Source organism: Fusarium subglutinans (genome assembly GCF_013396075.1).
Source record: "Fusarium subglutinans strain NRRL 66333 chromosome Unknown NRRL66333_c0000310, whole genome shotgun sequence".
Classification (NCBI taxonomy): domain Eukaryota; kingdom Fungi; phylum Ascomycota; class Sordariomycetes; order Hypocreales; family Nectriaceae; genus Fusarium; species Fusarium subglutinans.
In genome coordinates, this window is record NW_023502373.1 from 23,202 (window position 1) to 42,116 (window position 18,915).

Here is an 18,915-nt window from a genome sequence, read left to right on the forward strand (position 1 = left end):
TGATGGCTGACCCAACAGTCCAGTCTTTGAACATGCATGCCTGCTGTCTTGCTATCCTAGCAGAAATTCTGAGTGACACAATCAGTACTCTGTAGGCAAGCTTCATTTCCTTAATCAAATATACCAACAGACAGTGTATCCAGATGGGGCTGAGTCCTGTCTGGTCCAAGCGCAGAGTTGTCCATGCATAGGCAGCATAACCGACGATGAAAATAACCAGCAATCACGAGGGCAACTTCCCATGAACCCTCTCACCGAAGTTTTGCCAAACTTCAAGATGCATCGCTACTCGGTTCAAAAGGTAGGCGAGGAGTACGTATATACTCGCATTTTCGAAGAATGGGAAGACTCGGACTATGAGGATGGGGCGTGGATGAAGAACTTGTCATCCACCATGAAATCGCTCAATTGATTGCTTGGATTGACGAATTTGAGGAGTCTATGCCCACGATGGAAGAAGTGCACACAAGATACCATGAACTCGTCGGCAAACCCATAGTAGATGACAATTCTCACAGAAATACCATTGAGCGTTTCTGATTACACAGACTATTGAATGGCACATCGGTAGGTCCAAAGCCTTCAAGAGCTTGACTGATCAATACGAATACAAAGATCAGGCGCTAATCTGCCCCGTTGAGCTCAGAAGAGAGATGGCGTTCTCAGGCTTCCAGGAGATGGTCTCCCCTTGAGTTTCGGCATAGACAACAAGAAACGCCAGTCTTTCCTTCTTGGCTTGCTTGAGAAGGATTGGAAATCGCAAACACTCATGAACCGTGAAGTCTGCATGCTCAAATTGGAGGAAGACATCACAAACAAGCCGCATTGGTGGGAGAAAGTCTTGGATACCGATATCGTGTGCAAATGGAAGCAGGAAGCGCAACAAATGCCAGGGGCAAGCTATCAGCAGAATGGTATTTTACGAGCAAAATGACAGACGTGGTGAGTACCAATAGGACCGACCGATGGTACTTGGTGACTGACGCCTTTCCAGTGCTTCAGAGATCTTACGGCTAAGGCTAAGATTTACGAACAAACGAAGCTGATTCCCGTGATGGAATCTTCTTCTTGTGCCATCAAGTCAGACGCGATTCTTCCCAACGAGTTGATGCAGGGGCTCAGAGCTGTGGCTGCATTACTTGAAGACGTCCCTGCGTCCCAACAAGACTGGCATCCAGGAAGCGAAGACAAGGTTCTGGACCTTGTTCACCCCTCACTCTGGCCGTTGGTGTTTGGCCGATCTCGAATTGTTTTCGACAAATATGTAACGCTGGACAAGTGCCTTGATCATTGCGGCTCGGGGAAGGTCATCCCTGAGCCTAAGAGGCTGCATTTCAGAATGCCGGATGGCTTTCAATTTTCCACTGGAGATGACGACAAGAGAGCTTTGTCACTACGATACCAATGGCTTCCATGTGATGTTTATCTGGTAGGCGAACAACCACGTATCAAGAGCTACATCAACAATCTTCACCCTGTCCGATACAAAGCCGTTTATTCTCTCATCGAGGAACTCCTCGCGAAATCCCTTCCCACTTGGGATATTGTCTGCCGTTCAGCTCGCAAGGAGTTTAGGTTCAAGAGATTCGGAACCGTTCACGAAGTCAAGTGGACGTGCAACGTGCCAGAGATCTGTGCGAGGATGCATGGATGCTATCCGAGTAGTAGGTTGTTCGCCCAAGGCGAGGACTACGATAGTGGTTCAGAAACTAGTTCTGTATTTGAAGAGGGCGAGAGATTGAATAGGGAATGGTGGTCAGAAACTCACAAGATCAACTGCCCAGAACCCTTAGACGATGCCACATACCCCCTCGATGCATCGCACTTCAGAAGTGGAGGATTCTTCAATAGTTCCTCACAGATTCAAGTCATTATCAAGATGGCCAACATACAGCTGAATCCTGAGAAATCTACGTATGATGGTGGCTCGTGGCACGTTGAAGGGCAACTCAACGAACATATCTGCGCCACGGCCCTGTTTTACTACCACAGCGATAACATCACCGAGTCTCGTCTTTCCTTCCGTACTCAGGCGGATAGAGAAAACCTCGCAGACCGGCTTAGCTACTCTCAGGGAGACTACCATGGCATTGAAGCGATCTTTGCCATCAAAGCTAAAGGGAATAAAATGCAGGATCTCGGGAGCGTCTTGACACAAGAAGGCAGAGCCTTATTTTTCCCTCATATCTATCAACATCGAGTTGAACCTTTCGAGTTAGCTGACAAGATTCGCTCTGGGCATCGCAAGATCGTCGCTCTGTTCCTTGTCGACCCAGTCATCCCGATCATCTCGACAGGCAACGTGCCCCCTCAGCGAAAGCATTGGTGGAAGGATGAGCTCAAAGAGTCAGAACCGCTCAATGGCCTTCCTAGTGAGATCCGAGATGCAATAACTCAGGAAGTGGACTATCCATATGCAATAGATGAGGCAAGACGGGTCAGAGAAGATTTGATATCAGAGCGAAGGGTTGTAAACAGCGACAGCGTCGGACAACAAGCTCAGAGTTGGAACTTCTGCGAACATTAATTGATCTTTTAGATAATACGCATTGTCCATCATTATTTTATCCTAGACTTATAATAAATCCACTATTTGCTACCCAACAGCGCCAAACCTCCACGGATGTGCTCAGGGACGTCTAGCAGCCTCTGATGAATGGAAGATGGGCGGGTAACGACATCATGGCTGGTGTTGAACCAGCTCATGTGCACCCACACAAAAGGCTCAAGCTGTCAGCGGTACCTCCCAAAGGCGGAGAGCATCGAAGTCGATACTGGCAAGAAACAGGGAACTGTTCGAGTGGTCCTCCCAAGCTAGCATTTCGTACCCCCCCTTACTAGTAACCTTACCCTGATCGTTCCTCCACTTGCCAGCATTTGGCCCATCTTCTGTTCCACCTCTTGCAAACCGCCACTTAACTTCCTGTTTGAGGTCGTACACTTCAATACTCCAATCACCGAAAGTCCAAACCGCAAGCTTATTTCCACCATCGAAGAACCTCACTTCCAATGTCCCAACAAAGTCTTCCATCATATCGCGAGACTCCTTGTCCACTGGACAGGCATCTGTAGAGAATAGTCGTTTCTGGAGTAACTTCTTCCCGCTAACATCGAGGAGAAGTAGCTCGCCGCTGCTCTCTCCACCCACAGCAAGCCACGGGTTGGTTGGGTGCCATGCAAGAGTCCTTCTCCAGCGATCAGAACGTTGTCCCTTGTAGACCCAGTGCTGCTTTCCGTCAGTCAGGGAATAGATCCACACATTGCTTAGTCCGTCCGTTGCTGCGAAGTAGCTCGAGTCAGGACTGAAAGCACCAGCCCAGTTCTGCCCCTCGGTCTTGAATCTGTACTTTTGCTCTCCTGTAGTAGCATCCCAAATACGGATGGACTCGTCCCATGATACAGAAGCAAAGACCGATTCATCAGGGCTCCATCCTGTCCACAGGATTGCATCAGTGTGGCCCTTCAGGAGTAGGCCCTTGGAAAGATCGTCTGAGGAAACGATATGGATATCCCATGGGTCGTCGCCATTCGAGACAGGTGACTCTCCTGGCAAGTATGTCATCCAATTTCCGGTAGCGCTGAAAATTTGAGACTCATGAGCTGATTGTAGTCGACCTTCTATGGTCACTTTACTCGCCGCTATGTGCTTGGAGACAGTACGGCTGACAGCCGGTCCAACAGTCCCCTCCAGGTGGCGGAGTTCGTCTTTGCTCAGATTAATTCCGGCTTCCGCCAGCTTTTCAGCAGCACCAGAAACAGCTGCCTGACTGGCATTTCGTAACTGATCGTCATCCAGTCTCGGTGCCGACCTTTCTTCTTCGATGTTCCACAGAATGATAATAGGTGGCTCAGTATGCCCCGAATCGTCATATACCTGCTCTTCACTCGAGATCAACACATTAGAGCGGCCAGACCTGAACGCAAGGGTCTCAATCTTGTTTTTATGGCCCCTTAGAACTGCAATTGTGTTCCAGCTTTGGGTGTCGACTACATGGATGACATGGTCGATTCCGAGAGCAAGATACTTTCCGTCGCCGCTCACAGAACCAACATGAGGCTGCCTTTGGAAGTTGACCTTCTTGATCTCATCATCCCATTGTTGTTTGCCGTTCTCTGCATAAGGGAAGGGTTTCCCCTGAGATGTAGTGAAGTCTTGCTTGACGGCGTACCGCCAATCCTTCAGGAGCTGGTCACTTGAGTAGCTTGGCATGACTGACTGAGAATGAAAGGTGATACTGGGCTTTTTAGAAGTGACTTTGAAGGCAAAGCTGACATGTATATATATGATATGACATCTCGCGGGGTTGCTGCCTAAAGTCCTATGAGTCACGGGTACGTAATTCGTTGTCGACCAACAGTGACAAAACAGGTATGTATTTGTTTTATTCTATAGCATAACGCTGGTCTGGGCTATGGCGGCTAGAAATGGAAAACGGCTGGGGAACTAAGTCTCAAATAGTATTGCGTTGGCATTGGCGGTTGGGCACTATAAAAGTGTGGAGATCTGTAACTGGTTAACGTAAACGACGGCCGGCAGTTAATTGGTCTGTAAAAACGCTGCCGCAATTCGGAGTCATCAAGAGAGATACAAGGATAGCCAATCTCACGAAGACAGACTGAGATCTGCCATAATAACCCAGCAGGAGAAGATTACGTAGAGGCTGCATGGCAAGGAGTGTGCCTGTTATGATAAAGCGGGGTAAAGATGTACGTCTCCATGTCCAGCAGTGAATTGTACTTAAGAGAAAAGACTGTAAAAATGTAAATTTTGCAAAAATAACATACAACAGCGGGGATTCGCTGGTCGTCACCGACCCAACTACTAATCCGCCGGTTAGTGGCTTGACGACTATGGGAGAGCAGCGGACGGGATCCCGTATTTTCCACTACCTTTGGTCGTATGTGAGAGTGTTGCCCCAGCTTCAGTAGATATCCGCATTGAGTTTGCTCTAGCAAAGGGTGATGAAGTTAGGGATCTCCAGTACATGCTTGCACTACCGGAGAGACTGCATGGTAGAGGTAGGTGACTAACTAGTCAAGTCTGTTTTGTTGCTCTTATCAGTGGTGATTTCTACGATGCAACCTCGTCCTGTTTGACTCATGTGTGAGGCATCGCGTCCCTTCATCGACACACGTGTGCTTATCGCATCCATCTCAATAGTCTAGACAAGCCATCTGCTCAAGCCGATCGCCAAAAACCTTGAATGAAGCTTGAGTTACTGTCCAAACTAAACCTTCGTGGTTGAACTGATGAATAGGATTGGTCGGTGAAGAGTCTCATGGTGGAACCACGTGGGATGTAGACCAGCTGTAATACGGCCACCCGGGAACTAGTCGTAGATCAGAAGCCTCCACATGATCAATTCGGCACTTTGCGGGTATTTTTCGCATTGCTCTCGGTAATTCTTATACGTCAAGATGCGTCCTCGTCTTGTGGAAAACGTTACAGTCATAGCCAGTGTCCATGCTGTCCGTGTTTCTTTGCCTCTACTGCAGGAATCATGAATCTCTCAGGCTACTTCTGTAGCCAGACTCACAAGGACGATATTGAGTATCGCCCTCTTCGGCCAACCAGCCCGACGAATGGAGACGACTTGCAGCCCTTCACAGCATACGGCTGTTTGCGAAGAAGCTCATGCACAAGAGGTCGTAGCAAGTGGCTGAGTCGGTTTCTCGCCGCCTTTGCTGGAGCATGTCTAATCCTGTCAGTTCTTAGTCAACTGTCCGTCGCATATATGGGCTGACATCTTGAACAGAATCGCGTTCTTCTTAATGACATTTGTTATCGAGCGGTATGCTGTCCACACCTTTGAAACTTCTGGCTTTGCCTTGGCCGATCCTATCGAGAAGTACGGCGATTCTATAGAAAGTGCCAAGAGATGGGTTAAAGTCCTGTCGCCTCAAGTTACTCCAGTTATGGTTCATTCTCACAACGACTACTTGAGGCCACGGCCCTTATTCTCGGCTTTATCTGTTGGCTGTGCTAGTGTTGAGGCCGACGTTTGGCTCAGCAAGAACGGTGAAGATCTCTTGGTCGGCCATCACTGGTGGAATCTCACACCAGAGAGAACCCTCAACTCTCTTTACATTGAACCCTTGCTGGAGATACTCGACTCTTTTAACTCCCCGAGATCCTCAGGTGAGCTCGAGGGCCAGGGACACCGTGCTGGTGTTTTTGCTAGCCATCCAAACAAGACACTAATCCTATTCATCGATGTCAAGGACGACTCAGAAAAGACTTGGCCAGTAGTGCTGAAGCACCTAGAACCTTTGAGACAGAAAGGATATCTTTCATATCACCAAAATACTGGATCAACGCCAGCAGACCAGTCATTTCATTCCGGTCCCCTGACTGTGGTCGGAACCGGCGGTATTGGCAAGAGGCGGGATGTGAATATCGGCTCTGATCTGCAAAAGTGGCGACAATACCACGACGTATTCCTCGATGCCTCATTGGATCTTCTGTCCCACCCAGGATTCTGCGAGAGAAATGATACGCTTTGTCACGAAGTGGAAGAGAATGAGTTTTATACAGCTTCAGTATCTCTCTTTAGAGCCATTGGGACTGTCATTCCATACTTCAGCAAGTCACAACAGGAGAAGCTGGCAGATCAGATTCAACTTGCAAAGAAGTTGAACTTAAAGTCGAGATACTGGGAGCTACCAGGCTGGCCTGTATCCCGAAGAAACTACGTTTGGAGGACACTACATCGCGAGGGGATTGACTTGATCAACGCTGATGACATAGTCAGTGCGACGACGAAGCAGTGGCACTCTAATTATGCAATAGAAGGCGCATGGGTTCTTGGTATTGCCTCTTGTCTCTTTAGTTTCCTCTTTACCGTCATGTGGTTGGGAAAGAGGATGGTGTTTCGTATGGTGACCGTTTAGAATGACTAGTTAGTTTAGGATACCCCTTTCTCAAGAGAGAAACACGCTATATAAACTCAAGATCGATATCAGATTTTCAGTTGCGACTTACCTCGAGCTTATTCGCCATTGTTTTCGCTAAGCTTCCTCAAATTTCAACATACAGGTGACTGGTAGGTCAAGGTGTTTGGGGATAGATGCGCGCCCTCATACCGTACTGGTTAGTTGCGAAGATTCTTTCTGCTTTCCTGGTATGTTTCATTGATATGAAGCCTTGGAACTTACGAATGTCTAGTGAGCCGAGATCTTGTGGTCGAAAGAGTCAAGCGTTCTGATGGAGGACTCTTATCATATTAGGAACTTAGAGTAAGTTACAACATCCGTTACACAACTCCTTGGCACACAGATATACGATCATTTCGGGCGATAGTGTTATCCTTCCTTAAAAAATGCCTTACCAGACCGCAAGATGCCCCATGGAAGCACGGACAGGGCAGATGCTGGGCAATTTGCCGGCTTAACCGCTTGGGGGCTTGGCGCATGTTAAAAGACATCAAACACTAACAACAAACAAGCCTGTTACACAGCGTCTGTATCTGAAACCAAAACTCAGAAGTTACAGTGTCGTTACAACCCAATGAGTTCTCCATTAAGGATTCTGACAGATGGTGGCAGCACCTCATATGCAGTGTTCCATTGGACATGACGACGCTCCTGTTCTAAAAATACCAATCCCTGCATCTTCATTCGCAACGGCCAGCGGTAGTCCAAACGCCAAGACAGCAATGACCAGAGAGAAGAGGGCCAAGCGTCGCTCAAGCCTCCGCAGACAATACGTGGCATCACTCAATCTTCTGAGGCTGTGCTCATGATAATCCACATTTCCCAGTCTCAGGCTTTCCGATTGGGTTTGGCCTGGACGGTTGATGGAGACGTCAACTGTGGCTGGGAAGACCATCTTTGCCTGCGCCTCGGCAGTTGACATATTTAAGCTGCTTGAAGCCCGACAGATGAAGCAGAATCCATTTCAAGCTATACAAATACCTTCTATCAAAATGACTTACTACGGCCACAACGTCAACTTCCAGCAGCAGAACCCCGGGTACAACCAGGATGGTCCTGGCCAGGGAGGATATGGCGGTGATGACCAACGTCGCAGTGACCAAGGCGGCTATCAACAAAGCGGTCCTCAGCAGTACGGTCAACAACAGGGAGGCTACCAACAAAGTGGTCCTCAACAAGGAGGTTATCAGCAAGACCGCCCAGGTCTCTCACAATCCTACTACTCAGAGTCCTCTCAGGCCTCTCAGTATCCTCCTGGTGGACAGTCTGGACCTGGGCAATACCAGCAGGGCCCTTCTGCATATAACCAAGCACCTCAAGGCCAGTTTGACGGCGGCGATGGTCCCGATGGCGAGCGTGGTGTAATGGGAGCTCTTGCCGGTGGTGCAGCTGGAGCCTTCGGCGGCCACAAGATGGGTGGAGTCACTGGACACAGCAAGACCAGCACCATCGTCGGAGCTTTGGCTGGTGCCTTCGGTGGTCATAAGTTGCAAGACGCTGCCGGAGACTGGAAGGATGAGAGAGACGAGAAGAAGGAAGAGGAGAAGCGACGAAAGGAGGAAGACAAGAGACGCGAGGAAGAGGAGGAGAGGAGACGGAAGGAGCGCCGCGATGATGATCGTTATGAGTCTCACCACCATCGGCGCCGAAGTCGAAGCCGAAGCTCTTCTCGTGGCTCCAACCGACGTCGTGGTGGTCACTTCGCCGGTAACTTCACCGCTTCATCTCGAGATATCAGACTCGATGCTCACGGCGACTACGTTCTGCACGCCTCTTGTAAGCGGGAAGACGGAGACTACCAACACACATCGATTTCCCTCGACAAGGTCCTCGAAAACGACAGAGGAAGCTTCCGTTGGTCCGCAGGTGGCCATCATGGTAGCTCTTCTTCCGTCACAGTTCAGCAAGGCGATACTCTTCGAGGCATCGCTGCTCGATTTAATTGCTCCTTTGAGGAGATTGCTCGACATAACGGCATCAACAACCCTGATCTGATCTATCCTGGACAGACTCTGCAGGTACCTGGTGGCGGTCGTCATGGTGGCGGCGGTTTCGGATCTTCTGCACGACATGTTCGTCTTATGGATGGAGGTCAGAGACTTGAGGGTGAGCTGTCCCGAGATGGAGACTGGGTGCTTAGCTCGATCATCCTTGATGAGAGAATCAGAAACTTCAACGGCACCTTGGAGCTTGTCTAACTTGGAGACTGGAGGGTGTAAAATAGCAAATGGAAAGCGTATAATATCAGAAAACATTATTTATTCTTGCAACAAGCTGAGATCCTCCAGTACCGGGAGAATGTGAGAGCGGAATCTGTTAAACCCATAAGTCGGCTTTCGGATCTAGGTAGCCTAGGCGGAGCAAGAAAATACAAGACTTTAGAACAGGATGCTAAAATAAACTCGGTAAAGAGTCCCCTAAGCTTAGACTAGATTGCCTACACCTTTTCATCACTTAGGATAAAGGTCCCAAGTTTCCTTACCTTGCCCCGCCGGATAGCCTAATGTTTATTGCCATGCGCAGTACCAGCTATTACCCAATACCAACACTGTCTTCCAGATGGCTTTGAGACACTTACTTATGTTCGGCTTCAGGTTTCCGGCCCCAGACAAAGCGAACCTTGAAGTAAGGATGAAGTTTCTTGTTCCGGAGATCCTTTCGTACCTGCATCAGGAAAATCTGATACTCTTCGGCCGGCCACTTCAGAACTTCGTGCCAAATCATTTGTGAATATCCTACGTAAAACTCATCAGCAGTCTTTCTTACTGGCCGTTCTTATGAGATACAATCGAGGACTTACCAACGAGGTCGGATTCCAGACTGAGCTTCGCGTACTGGCCGATCTCCGCCATCTTAGGGTCTTTAGGCCATGAACCAAATGGTATCTGTTCAGGTGTGATGGGTTAGTATGCGCAGAATATTATGGGACTCTCCGCTCACCTTGTAGAAGGTTTCCTGGATATCCACGAAGCCAGCTTCTTTCATAGCCTTCATCTGGAGATCTTCCGTAAGGACAGACAAGGAGCATCCGGTGGCTTTGCCTCCCTCGATGAACATCTTATCCCAGGTTCCTCCCAGCGCGGTTGACCCATCATCTGTTACGGTTCCATCGTCGCTGTGTGTCATTGGCTCAGACTCGCAAGACTCGACCCATCCTCCTGGCTTGACTGCATTGTAAGCCTCTTTGAACAGAGCGGTCCAGTCTCTTATAGCGCCAAACAAGTAGCGCATATGCACAAAGTCAAAGGTATTTGCATCCCAAGTCCAGGGCTTAGTGCAGTCATCGATCTCGAACTTGAGATTCGGGGGTACCCAGTCTGGCTGTACAGCGGACAAATCTGTGCCAACGACAGCGGTATTTGGGTGCTCGTCAGCGTAGTCTCTGGTAAGTTCAGTAAGTGGATATAACATGGGAGATCAATGGCACAAACATCGCCCAAATTCCTGAGAAACCGATCAGCATCGTGTATGCTTGTACTGACTAGACGTGGCCTACCTGTTCCCGTTCCAACATCAAGTACTCTCTGTATCACGGAAAGCGTCAGCCCTGCAAATATCCATCTCACCAATGCCACCGTACCTGAACATCGTCCTTTACAGGTGCCAGATACAGCTTGCCGTCAGTGAGTAATGTCAGGAAGTGATGCCTAGTTCTAATCAGTAGCTAGCCTATGCCAAAGGAGGTGCCGGGCAATAGTCACTCACATCAGATCAAAGTTCTCAAGAGTTTGTTCGTCAGTGGGAATTGGATAGCTACTGTCATGGTAGGTAGAGTGATAGGACCGTCCCTTGAACTTTCGATACTCCAAGATACTTGAAGCAACAGATGCCGTCGAAGAGTCTCTGCAGATGTCAGCTATGGTTCAAAGTCGATTCCCCCACAGAAATCATACACTCCGGCACTCAAGGCAGAATCGTCGTCGATTACTGGTTCTTGTTCAGGTTGGTGGGGAGCAGCCGGCTCAAGTGGTTGGTCTGGAGTATGTGCATCCGCAACTGGCTGCGATGTCTGAGTAGCCTGCTCAGGCGATGAGACTAGTGCAGGCGCCGGAGGAGAGGACATGGGACTGTGATTATTGGCGGAGCACTTCAAAATGAGCAAATTTCTCGGATGGTTGAAAAGGTAAGTGAGGAGAAAGTCAAACATTTGTAGGGAACACGCCATGCGGGTTGTGGTGGTACAGATGGTGAGGTTATGCGCCGAGACTTGATGCCTGTCGTTGATTGGGCATATCATCCAGGGATATCGCGTAAAGCATCCGATAACTCAATCAGGCAGTTCGCTTGGAGTGCTCTCCTAGATCAAGAAACTGGTTCTGGGTAAATGCCCTGTTTTTCCATGCGGTCCGGGGCTATTTTGGCAAAACGTATTTCATCAAGAACGGGCCCAAACTGGATGAAGACCCTGCTTTCAGATTCTACCTCAACAAAATAGGAAATCATGCGGCGAGGCTTTATGATTCCCCATATCTGCAATAAAACAGTCCATACTACCTTTGATGGCCACGAGATGTTTCACACTGATGCGGCTCAGTTACGCAATTGGTTTTGTTAGACGTTCACGAGCTGCCCCCATCAGCGTTTTATCTTCAATTCGCAGCTCAACCGCACCCAGGTCCATTTGATTACTTTACTGTCATTTAGTAAATAATATAATAACCTATGCGTAAAATGGCCAAGTAACAGCTGAAGAGATATTACTATTCTTCATTGATGGTTTGCGGTGACAGGTGTTCTGCTTGAACCAACATAGGGTAGTACAGGTCGCAAGGGCAATGCGAGTGCAGCGCAGTGCACGCAAGCTAAGAGCAGCACAGTGCAGCGTTATCAACAACAGTGCTGGGAATCACCATTTCAGAGCACTCTCTCCAATGTCCCCACTGTACTTGGAACAATATTTAGGGCATCTGCACTAACAACAGGCGGAGCCCAAGGTAGCCTGCCTGTCGACCATTTTTTTGTCGCTCAGAAGTGGCATTCATGACGTATACTGACCGAGTCAAGGGAGGAGAGTCGGCGGGGAAAAGATGAAGGGAAAACATGCTTATTGCGGTCACAATTCATGATTTGACACATTTCTCACATTCTTACTCACCCATCTAGTTAGTCAAGCAAATACGAGGGCATTCGGTCGGAAATACCATGATGCGGGATAATCTGATGTCGCATGCGTCAGTGATTGGCAAAGACCTCGTATCAACGTCCAATTTTAACATGCTGAGGAACAAGAAACGCACCAATTATAGAGGTAGATGAGCCCAGATCCCCACTGTTGGCGTGTTTCCCCTCGTTAGCTTATTTCTAATTTCCCATGCCAACCCCGTCGAGTCGAATTGACTCCATCCTGCCGTCTTTATTTGTTTCTCCATCCGACAGGCTTCAATTGTCAACCAACTTGAGCCATCACCAGTTCCATCAACTTGATCGCTTCCATCGCTGAAGCATCTTGTGCAGCCTCGGGATAGCTTGGCTCAAAAGTTTCCGACACTCTCGCTTCATTTTCCGGACCTGAACGCCTCTCGAACTTCCCCGCGTCAGCCGAAAGTCTGTCTGTCTGTCTGTCTGTCATCGCGCGCATCATCGAAAAACATCAACAATGGTTCACAGTGTCACACTTTACTGTCGCATATAATCCAACAGCCTTGAGCCCAACTCATAGCACGCAAGCGCATCCAGTTACCAACTCAATTTCCAGCGGTAGCCGACCGCATCAATCCACCGCCGTCATGAAGCTATTCACACCATCTCTCATCTTATTCTCATGGCTCGCCCAACTTCCCTCCGCAATGGCCGGCAGGGTTCTTGAGTCAAAATCTCTCAACAGTTGTCAGCAAGGCTCGCTATTGACTGCCAGTCTCTTTCACGTTGTCGTCACGCCCAACAACTCACTGGCCACCATCAACGTCAATGCTCTGGCATCAGTTCAAGGCTATGTGAACTTTGATGTCACCCTTGAAGTCTATGGCCATCAATTCCTTCACGAGGTCGTCGATCCTTGCAGAACTAGCTTCGACTTGCCGAGTCTATGTCCTATGGCTCCCGGTGATATCGACATCAAGTTCAACGTCCCGCTTGGCAATGCCTTGGATCAGATTCCTGGCATCGCGTATGGCATTCCTGATCTAGATGCCACTGTGCGCGCATATGTCAACATGACCTCCACGGGCGAGAGTGTTGCCTGTGTCGAGGCCAACTTCTCCACTGGCAAGACTGTCGAGCAACTTTCAGTCAAATGGGTCACTGCCATCATCATTGGAATCGGTCTCATTTCCTCAGCACTCATCTCCTTAGCCGGCTACGGCAATGCAGCTGCTCATCTTGCCGCCAACACTTTGTCACTCTTTGCCTACTTCCAGGCCCAGGCTATCATCGGACTTACCGCTGTTACCATGCCGCCAGTCGTGGATGCTTGGACGCAGAACTTCCAGTGGTCGATGGGTATCATCCGAATGGGCTGGATGCAAGATATCTTCACTTGGTATGATCGCGCTACCGGGGGAAAGCCCGCGCGTCTCTTTGACAATCTCGCTACTGCTTCGGTCCAAGTTGTGAAACGGTCTTTGGAAAGCATCCCGGGCGCTGCAGCTCTGATCCGTCGTGACTTCGCCTTCTCGAAACGAGGCAATATTGAACTCGAAACCGGCTCATATTTAGTCTACGGCATCCAGCGCGTGGCGTTCCGATCACATATTGAGACAACGAATCTCTTCCTAACCGCCATCGTCTTCTTCGGTATTTTCACTGTCTTCGCCTGCATCTTAGTCTTCCTCTTCAAGCTTGTCCTCGACCTGTGTGCTAAGCAGGCGTGGATCAAGCGAGAGCGCTTTCTCGAGTTCCGAACAGAATGGCGGACCATCCTCAAGGGAATTCTTCTCAGACTCACCCTAATGGGTTTCCCTCCCATCACCATCCTCTGCCTCTGGGAGTTCACGCAGGTTGACTCGGCTGCGCACATTGTCCTCGCGGTCTTCTTCTTTTTCACAGTTCTGCTCACTCTCACCGTGGCAGCTCTGAAGATTGTCATACTCGCGAGACACAACAACCCGGTTGTCACTCTTTACTCGAACTCGCGAATCCTCAACAAGTGGGGATTCTTGTACATCCAGTATCGAGCTACCGGCTACTACTTTATCGTGCCCCAGCTGGCTTACATCTTTGTCAAGGGCATGTTTGTTGCTTTGAGCCAGAAGAGTGGAGTTACCCAGGCAGTCGCCCTCATTCTCATCGAAGCCGCTGCTCTCATCGCCACCAGCGTAATGCGTCCCTTCATGGACAAGAGCACGAACTCCTTCAACATTGCCATCTTCGTTCTCAACTTCCTCAACGCCATATGCCTCTTCATCTTCACCAATGTTCTCGGCATGCCTCGAATGGGTCCTTCCGTGACTGGCCTCGTTCTCTTCGTTGCCAATGCCGCTTTCTCCCTGATCCTGCTGCTCATGATCATCATATCAAGTGCCCTCGTGTTCTGGCGAAAGAATCCAGATGCAAGATACCAGTTCATGGCTGATGACAGAGCTTCGTTCATGAAATCTAGGTCTTCAACACAGATCGATACCATGACACAGCTCGACGCGTTGGCGGCCACAGCCCGTGGAGATCCAACTGGTCGCTCTCGCCCTGTGTCGAGATCTTCGTCAGATCTCGCAGCGCCCGTGTTTCCCAATGCCGGGACGAAGCATACTTCGACTTCCACGCTATCTTCAAGAAGTCCTCATAAAGACTCACAAATAGATGTCAGGGCAACAGAGCGGTAGAGTGCCCTCATTCATATACGATGATACTTTGTGAGATGGAATAAGATAAATTTACACTATTTCATATTGTAATGATTACCTGCGCCTATGAGCGTAGTGTCCGAACATATCTGTAAAAGTCTGGCTTCAGGAGTTGATCTTTAACCGGATGAAGTTCTATAAAGAGATAAGGTGCAAAGTGATTTATACATATAAGTGAGTTGAAAACCTAGTTCATAACTCTTTTGCTTCTGTCTAAGGGTTATAATGCCTCCAATACGTTTATCAGAATTATTATCATTAGTTCTATTAGGTTACTATAGTCCTCTATTCTTTCCACAATTATGATATCCCAACCCATTTCATGTTCTCCTTTTTACCATATTACGCCCATCTAAATTTGTATGCATATCTAACGTTTTCTAGCTAATCCATTCTGGCTTTATTCCCAAATCAGTCTCCTGGATAAACCTAGCCCTCCTTCTATCTCTTTTTTCTCTTTTCGCTCTCCAGAATGCGTCATCGTCGTCATCATCTGTGCTATCTTGGTCGATGGCAACACTAGTTCGAGGAATGTTAGATCTATTGTTATCCCAGTTGCCGAGAGGCATTATTTCATCGTTCTTGTTTGCTTTTCCCAAGGGTGTTTGGTTCACAGCTTTAGAAACTGGTCTGTAACGACTTGGAAGGCCAACGGTGTTGCGTTCTGATGGTGCGACTGACGCTGCATATCCCCCGGGTTGTTGATGGACAGATCTTGCGTAATTTGATGGTGCATAGTTCGACTTTGCATAGTTCGAAGGTGCATAAAGGGACGGCGCATACGTCGACCCGGCACCGAGAGGCCCCATGTTCATGACCAACTGCTGAGTTGAGAAGGTATCCCCGGGTTGATTGCTTCTCTGGTTCATAGTCGCCATGGATCTCAGAATCTGAGTCTGAGCCTGCAAGAAGTTGAACATCTCTTGGTTGGAAGTAAGCGGGGGCAGCTGAGGGATAGCAACTGGCGTCTGAGGCCTGGAGAAGGCCATCGGTGCCTGCGTCCCTGGCAGGCCATAAGAATGCGCTGTTCCAACGGGCTGTGCCATTGATTGGCCCCAGTTGAAAGCCTCGTTGGTGTCGGGCAGAGGCTGGAAGCCGGTACTCGGGGGTACACGGCGCGCCTTCTTGGCGCGCTCTTCGCTCGCTATCACGCCGACCAAACCGCCTGGGATGAGCTGCTGGTTGTTCATGGGCCAGGCAGTTTGGGGGCCCGCTGGGAAGATATCTTGCGGAAGACTTCTCGCAAATGCTGGCATTGGTGTTCGTGAGTTTTGTCTAATGCTGTCAATCGGTAGGAGCTGTGAGATGGAATCTCCCCTCGTCGGACCGAAGTTGATGATGGATGGAGCCTTGCTACCTGACCGCCGCTGGATCTGCAGCAGTGCCAAAGGCACATCCTCGTCCTCATCTTCGTGGTCACGCCTTGGGGTGTTGTCTTCTCGCAAACCTTGAAACGTCTTGAACGACTTCATGGACCACGATGAAGAGACTCGCGAGTGAGAAACCAATGGTGGGAAGTCAGGTCCATTTGTGCTCTTCATCATCTGTTGTCGATAGCCGCCATCGAGATACGCCTGCTGCTTCTTACGCTGCGCTTTCTGTCTGTTCACTACCTCGGTATCGTCTATACCCTCGTAGTCCAGTTTATCGTCTTCCTCTTCTTCACCGCCATAGAAGCGCCTTTCAGCTTCTTCTCGGACCTTGCGCTTCTGTAGAGCCTCGAACTCAGCCGCTGTCATGACCTTGCCAGGGCCGGTTCGGGATGTAGGAGGAGGTCGCGGAGGGTGTGCTTCTACCTCGCCAGCTTCGGGTACTGAGTCCATGGGCGGAACATATAGATCGGCAAGATCTTCTAGACCTTCGTGGATCTGGTATATTGGCCTTGGCCTTGTCGTTGGAGCACGGGAGGAAGGAAATAAGGGCTCTGCATCTACAGAGTCTGGGGTATTTAGGCTATCATCATTGATGAATGGCCATCGTGGAGCATGACCGGCTGTTGGGCCAATGAGTTGCTCAAATTCGGAAAAGTCATGCTCTGTTCGATCGTTTTGGTTGTCTTGAGTATTCCAAGCCTGTGAGTAATGCTCGATGATGCCAGCGTTGGATGAGAATCTCAGCGTTGATGGATCGCTTGGTGTAGTCGGAGAAACAGCTTGGATGTCGCTTGAGGTGCGAACACTTGTGTCGATTGGTTCAAGGTATGTTCCCGATTTAATGAGCGGCCGAATCTTAGCGAAGTCTAGATCGAGAGGACTGCTTCTGTGCAGAGTCGACGCCGTAACATCCATGCTACGGCCTTGGGCATGGCCATGTCGGCTTGACAACGGCAGCGAGTGAGTATCGTCATGGTTCAAATGAGTGTTTGGTATCATGCTCAAAGACATGGAGGGCATATGTCGGTTAAGCGCGAGTAAGGACAGGATGATCACAGGACCGAAGACTCATGAGGAGATTGCCAGTCGCTGAAGAATCAACTTGGATCTGTCATCATGGCCAAGACATCCCTTGGCTGAGTGTCCTCCCTTCAAGGGATGGTGCCTGGTATGGAGAGCAGCCTCAATGTCTCAGCCTTGAAGGGAGGGTGAGACTCCCTTGAAGACCTTGACGATAAAAGTGGAGGGCATTCTTAAAATAAACATCAGCGTTTCTCAGAACCTTGAAATCAACTTTAAACTCTTGTTCTTGGTGAAATGGCTTGACCCCGTATAGATAATTAAAAGCATATATAGCCACCGTAGTAACCCCATGATGGTGGGAGTACGTTTGGGCAGCTCAGCTTATACGGCGCAGGACCAGTCTCTTAATCGAATGCGCCAATGGTGGCCATATAGATAAATGGTTCAAGATGCGAAGCTTGGCCCTTTCACAGGTGGTGTTCAAGCGACAGCATTGGCTGTGGCGGCGATCTCCTCGTCCTCGTCGTGCTGGTCCCAGCCGGTATATCCCGCTTCAATGACCTCAAGAACGCGGAATCTCCGATGCAGGAACCAGCAATGGCGCTAAACTCCGATTTGGCATAGCGCCCTGACACGACATCAACAACTGCCGGTAACTATGGTCTAAACGACCATCTCGGAGCCAGCTCGTAATGAACGATGATGAGGTCCATGGTATTTGAGAAATGTCCCACGGGTGCCAGTTCGCGTGCCGACACCGTGCCGACGCCATAACGACCAAGAATTACTCCGTATGTTTTTAACTCAGGACTACGGTAGATAATTGCCGAGGATAATTTATTAAAGTTCACTGAAACAAGCGATTGCAACATGGGAAATTACAAAGATGTCATCGCTAGATCACATTCCTGAAAACGGTCACTTATTAGACATGTCTTAAAGTTTAAGAAATCGCTGAATCGGCCAGACCGCTGCATGGGCTCGTATCATGAGAATTTTATAGACTCAGGTAAATTCGCACTAACATCCGAATCAACCCTATTTTCCTATTGACAGCTAGCTACACGAAGATGCTTCCTCAGACCATCTCACAGGGTCGTTGTTTGCGCGCATGTTGAAGATGCTCACTTGCAGACCCTCTCAAAGGTCTCGTTCAACCTTCCACCGCAGGTCTGAATCTGCTGAGCCTCATACTCAAGACTAGCATAGATCTGACATCCTTCACCACCCATGATCCTGCCAGTCTCCTCACTGCCTCCGTACTTGAGAACCCTGGCAGCCATTCCGGCAGCGACGGCCTGGTTCCTGGTAGGGTCATTCAGAGCCGTGCCGTTGTTGAACTTGGCTGCTCCTGCTACTGCAGCGTAGCCAAGACGACGAGCGTACAGAAAGCTGATCTGCTCGTCGATGGCGTCAATGAACTTGCGCGCACATGCAAGAGCTTCGTCAGGATTGGTGGACTTGCAGGCCGATCCTGCAACAGGAACATCGTTGAGACAGGTGACGTTGTATGGATATGTTATGCTGTGAGCTGACGAAGCAGAGCCCGGGTAGTTATCCGCTGTGGCGTTGATAGACGGCTTCTCGATGCATCTTGTGAGTTTCGCGGATGAAAGGTGGCAGGAACCAGTCACTGCAGCCATGCAGAGTGAGAGGCTAATGTAAAGAGGGAGTGTTAAGTACATGGCTTAGGTTAGAGGTAAAAATATAAACAGAGAAGGGAAAGAAAATATAAAAAGAAAAAGAAAAAAACGTTATATAAGTAAATTATAAAAGTTTATTTTTTAAAAATAAATTTAAATTAAATT

General features: G+C 49.1%; 8 protein-coding genes across 8 annotated transcripts; 4 read left to right on the forward strand and 4 right to left on the reverse strand.

Annotated features, from left to right (window-relative positions):
- Window positions 1-930: 930 nt before the first annotated feature.
- On the forward strand, window positions 931-2,527 carry FSUBG_13106 (uncharacterized protein; the record flags this gene model as incomplete). Its single annotated transcript, XM_036677963.1, has 2 exons — window positions 931-942; window positions 995-2,527. The coding sequence occupies 2 exons, from the start codon at window positions 931-933 to the stop codon at window positions 2,525-2,527; spliced, it is 1,545 nt and encodes a 514-aa protein (XP_036531429.1).
- Window positions 2,528-2,725: 198 nt separating this feature from the next.
- FSUBG_13107 (uncharacterized protein) lies at window positions 2,726-4,210 on the reverse strand (the record flags this gene model as incomplete). Its single annotated transcript, XM_036677964.1, has 1 exon — window positions 2,726-4,210. One exon carries the CDS (start codon window positions 4,208-4,210, stop codon window positions 2,726-2,728), a length of 1,485 nt encoding a protein of 494 aa, XP_036531430.1.
- Window positions 4,211-5,418: 1,208 nt separating this feature from the next.
- FSUBG_13108 (uncharacterized protein) lies at window positions 5,419-6,891 on the forward strand (the record flags this gene model as incomplete). The annotated part of the gene is made up of 3 exons (XM_036677965.1): window positions 5,419-5,469; window positions 5,532-5,704; window positions 5,757-6,891. 3 exons carry the CDS (start codon window positions 5,419-5,421, stop codon window positions 6,889-6,891), a joined length of 1,359 nt encoding a protein of 452 aa, XP_036531431.1.
- Window positions 6,892-7,925: 1,034 nt separating this feature from the next.
- On the forward strand, window positions 7,926-9,131 carry FSUBG_13109 (CVNH domain protein; the record flags this gene model as incomplete). The annotated part of the gene is made up of 1 exon (XM_036677966.1): window positions 7,926-9,131. One exon carries the CDS (start codon window positions 7,926-7,928, stop codon window positions 9,129-9,131), a length of 1,206 nt encoding a protein of 401 aa, XP_036531432.1.
- Window positions 9,132-9,191: 60 nt separating this feature from the next.
- Window positions 9,192-10,996, reverse strand: FSUBG_13110 (phosphoethanolamine n-methyltransferase 3; the record flags this gene model as incomplete). Its single annotated transcript, XM_036677968.1, has 9 exons — window positions 9,192-9,246; window positions 9,512-9,668; window positions 9,734-9,818; window positions 9,874-10,315; window positions 10,365-10,377; window positions 10,430-10,457; window positions 10,514-10,580; window positions 10,639-10,776; window positions 10,827-10,996. 9 exons carry the CDS (start codon window positions 10,994-10,996, stop codon window positions 9,192-9,194), a joined length of 1,155 nt encoding a protein of 384 aa, XP_036531433.1.
- A 1,663-nt stretch (window positions 10,997-12,659) lies between these two features.
- Window positions 12,660-14,690, forward strand: FSUBG_13111 (calcium-related spray; the record flags this gene model as incomplete). The annotated part of the gene is made up of 1 exon (XM_036677969.1): window positions 12,660-14,690. One exon carries the CDS (start codon window positions 12,660-12,662, stop codon window positions 14,688-14,690), a length of 2,031 nt encoding a protein of 676 aa, XP_036531434.1.
- Window positions 14,691-15,091: 401 nt separating this feature from the next.
- FSUBG_13112 (uncharacterized protein) lies at window positions 15,092-17,095 on the reverse strand (the record flags this gene model as incomplete). The annotated part of the gene is made up of 1 exon (XM_036677970.1): window positions 15,092-17,095. One exon carries the CDS (start codon window positions 17,093-17,095, stop codon window positions 15,092-15,094), a length of 2,004 nt encoding a protein of 667 aa, XP_036531435.1.
- A 1,136-nt stretch (window positions 17,096-18,231) lies between these two features.
- Window positions 18,232-18,792, reverse strand: FSUBG_13113 (chorismate mutase type II; the record flags this gene model as incomplete). Its single annotated transcript, XM_036677971.1, has 1 exon — window positions 18,232-18,792. The coding sequence occupies one exon, from the start codon at window positions 18,790-18,792 to the stop codon at window positions 18,232-18,234; it is 561 nt and encodes a 186-aa protein (XP_036531436.1).
- Between the last annotated feature and the right edge of the window lie 123 nt (window positions 18,793-18,915).